The sequence below is a fragment of the Myotis brandtii genome, unplaced genomic scaffold (genome assembly GCF_000412655.1).
Source record: "Myotis brandtii unplaced genomic scaffold, ASM41265v1 scaffold1057, whole genome shotgun sequence".
Taxonomy (NCBI): Eukaryota; Metazoa; Chordata; class Mammalia; order Chiroptera; family Vespertilionidae; genus Myotis; species Myotis brandtii.
In genome coordinates this window covers 236,531-237,876 of record NW_005353568.1, presented here as the reverse complement: position 1 = coordinate 237,876, position 1,346 = coordinate 236,531, and the positions used below count along the sequence as shown (strand labels likewise).

At 59.7% G+C, this 1,346-nt stretch overlaps 1 protein-coding gene across 1 annotated transcript in view; it reads left to right on the top strand.

Annotated features, from left to right (window-relative positions):
- The first annotated feature begins 425 nt into the window (after positions 1–425).
- MTA1 (metastasis associated 1) overlaps positions 426–1,346 on the top strand; it is a 22,771-nt gene continuing 21,850 nt past the window's right edge. The window contains exons 1-2 of the mRNA XM_014540572.1: positions 426–608; positions 1,211–1,275. Of these exons, the coding sequence (XP_014396058.1) occupies positions 426–608; positions 1,211–1,275 (248 nt within the window). The remainder of the gene's footprint in view (positions 609–1,210; positions 1,276–1,346) is intronic.

Here is a 1,346-nt window from a genome sequence, read left to right as displayed (position 1 = left end):
TTCACAGGGGTTGCCTAAGACCATCGGAAAACACATATAATTACATATTGTTTTTGTGAGTAATCACTATGCTTTAATGATGTTCAATTTGTAACAATGAAAATACATCCTGCATATCAGATATTTACATGACGATTCATAACAGTAGCAACATTACAGTTATGAAGTAGCGACGAAAATAATTTTATGTTTGGGGGTCACCACACCATGAGGAGCTGTATTAAAGGGCCGCGGCGTTAGGAAGGTTGAGAACCACTGTCCTAGTCGGAGCGTCTGCCCCCTGGTGGTCAGTGCGTGTCATAGCGACTGGTTGACAGGTGGGGCACTTAGCATATTAGACTTATTCTGTAGGATTATTATAGGGGATGTGTGTGGGCGTTGTCTTACCTCCTGCCCTGCGAGGCTGGTTTCTGTGCTCTGTGGACATGGTTCTCCGCGTTGGAGCAGCCGGGGCCCCCCGAACCCCAGTGGCTCTGCAGCTGGGGAGAGGTTGGGTGCCTGTGAGCCGCCCACCGGCAAAGGCTTTGGCGGGCGGCCTGCTGGGGACTGTCCCCTCTGCTTTCCGGAATGTCGAGCTGGAGTTGCTGGGATCCGCCCTCTGGGCCGAGGTGCGCTCTCCGGGTGGCGTTGGGAGGTTTCGGCCCGTGCGGGTCGCCTGGTCTTCCCGCGGGAGCCTGGCCGTGCGTCTTTGAAGCGATGGCCCGTTTCGTCCGAGCTGTCGGGTTTGTGGGCGCGAAGCCCTTTCTCCTGCCCTCGCCGCCTGGTCTGGGTCCCCGCTGTGGGGAACGCGGGCGTGTTCCGTCCGGGGCAGTGTGGGTCGTTATTTCGGGGTTACCTGACTCTAGCTCCTTAGAGTGAAAGCTTCGGTGCTCAGTCGGGCTGAGACTATAAAACCACTTTACTGAGATCTGAGCTGACCACACGAAAGCCCACCGGTGAGTCCTGGTGCCTTCACCAGTCCAGCTGCCCTGGGGGCCGAGGTCAGAAAGTCGCTGGCACCTGAGACAGGAGGCCGTCTGCCCAGCTGCCCTCAGGGCAGCACAGCGGCCCAGGAGCCGATCTCAGTGGGCCCGGCAGGTGGGCCGGAAGGTGTGTCCTCGCAGGTGCACGTCCGCAGGTTCATGGTCACGGCTGGGGCCCCTCCACGGGGTCCAGGCAGCCCCTCGGGGACATCGTGTGCTCAGGGCTGGGCTGGGCCCTTTGTCGTTAGTTTGCCGAGTGGGGCCCGGTGTTGGCACTTGGCCCGGATCGAGGCTTCACCCGGTTCCAGCGAAGGTGAGCCTCTCACTCGGTCGTTGGCTGTGAGCTGTGCGGGTGGGACCCCGGGCCTTCAGGACGCCGAGGGG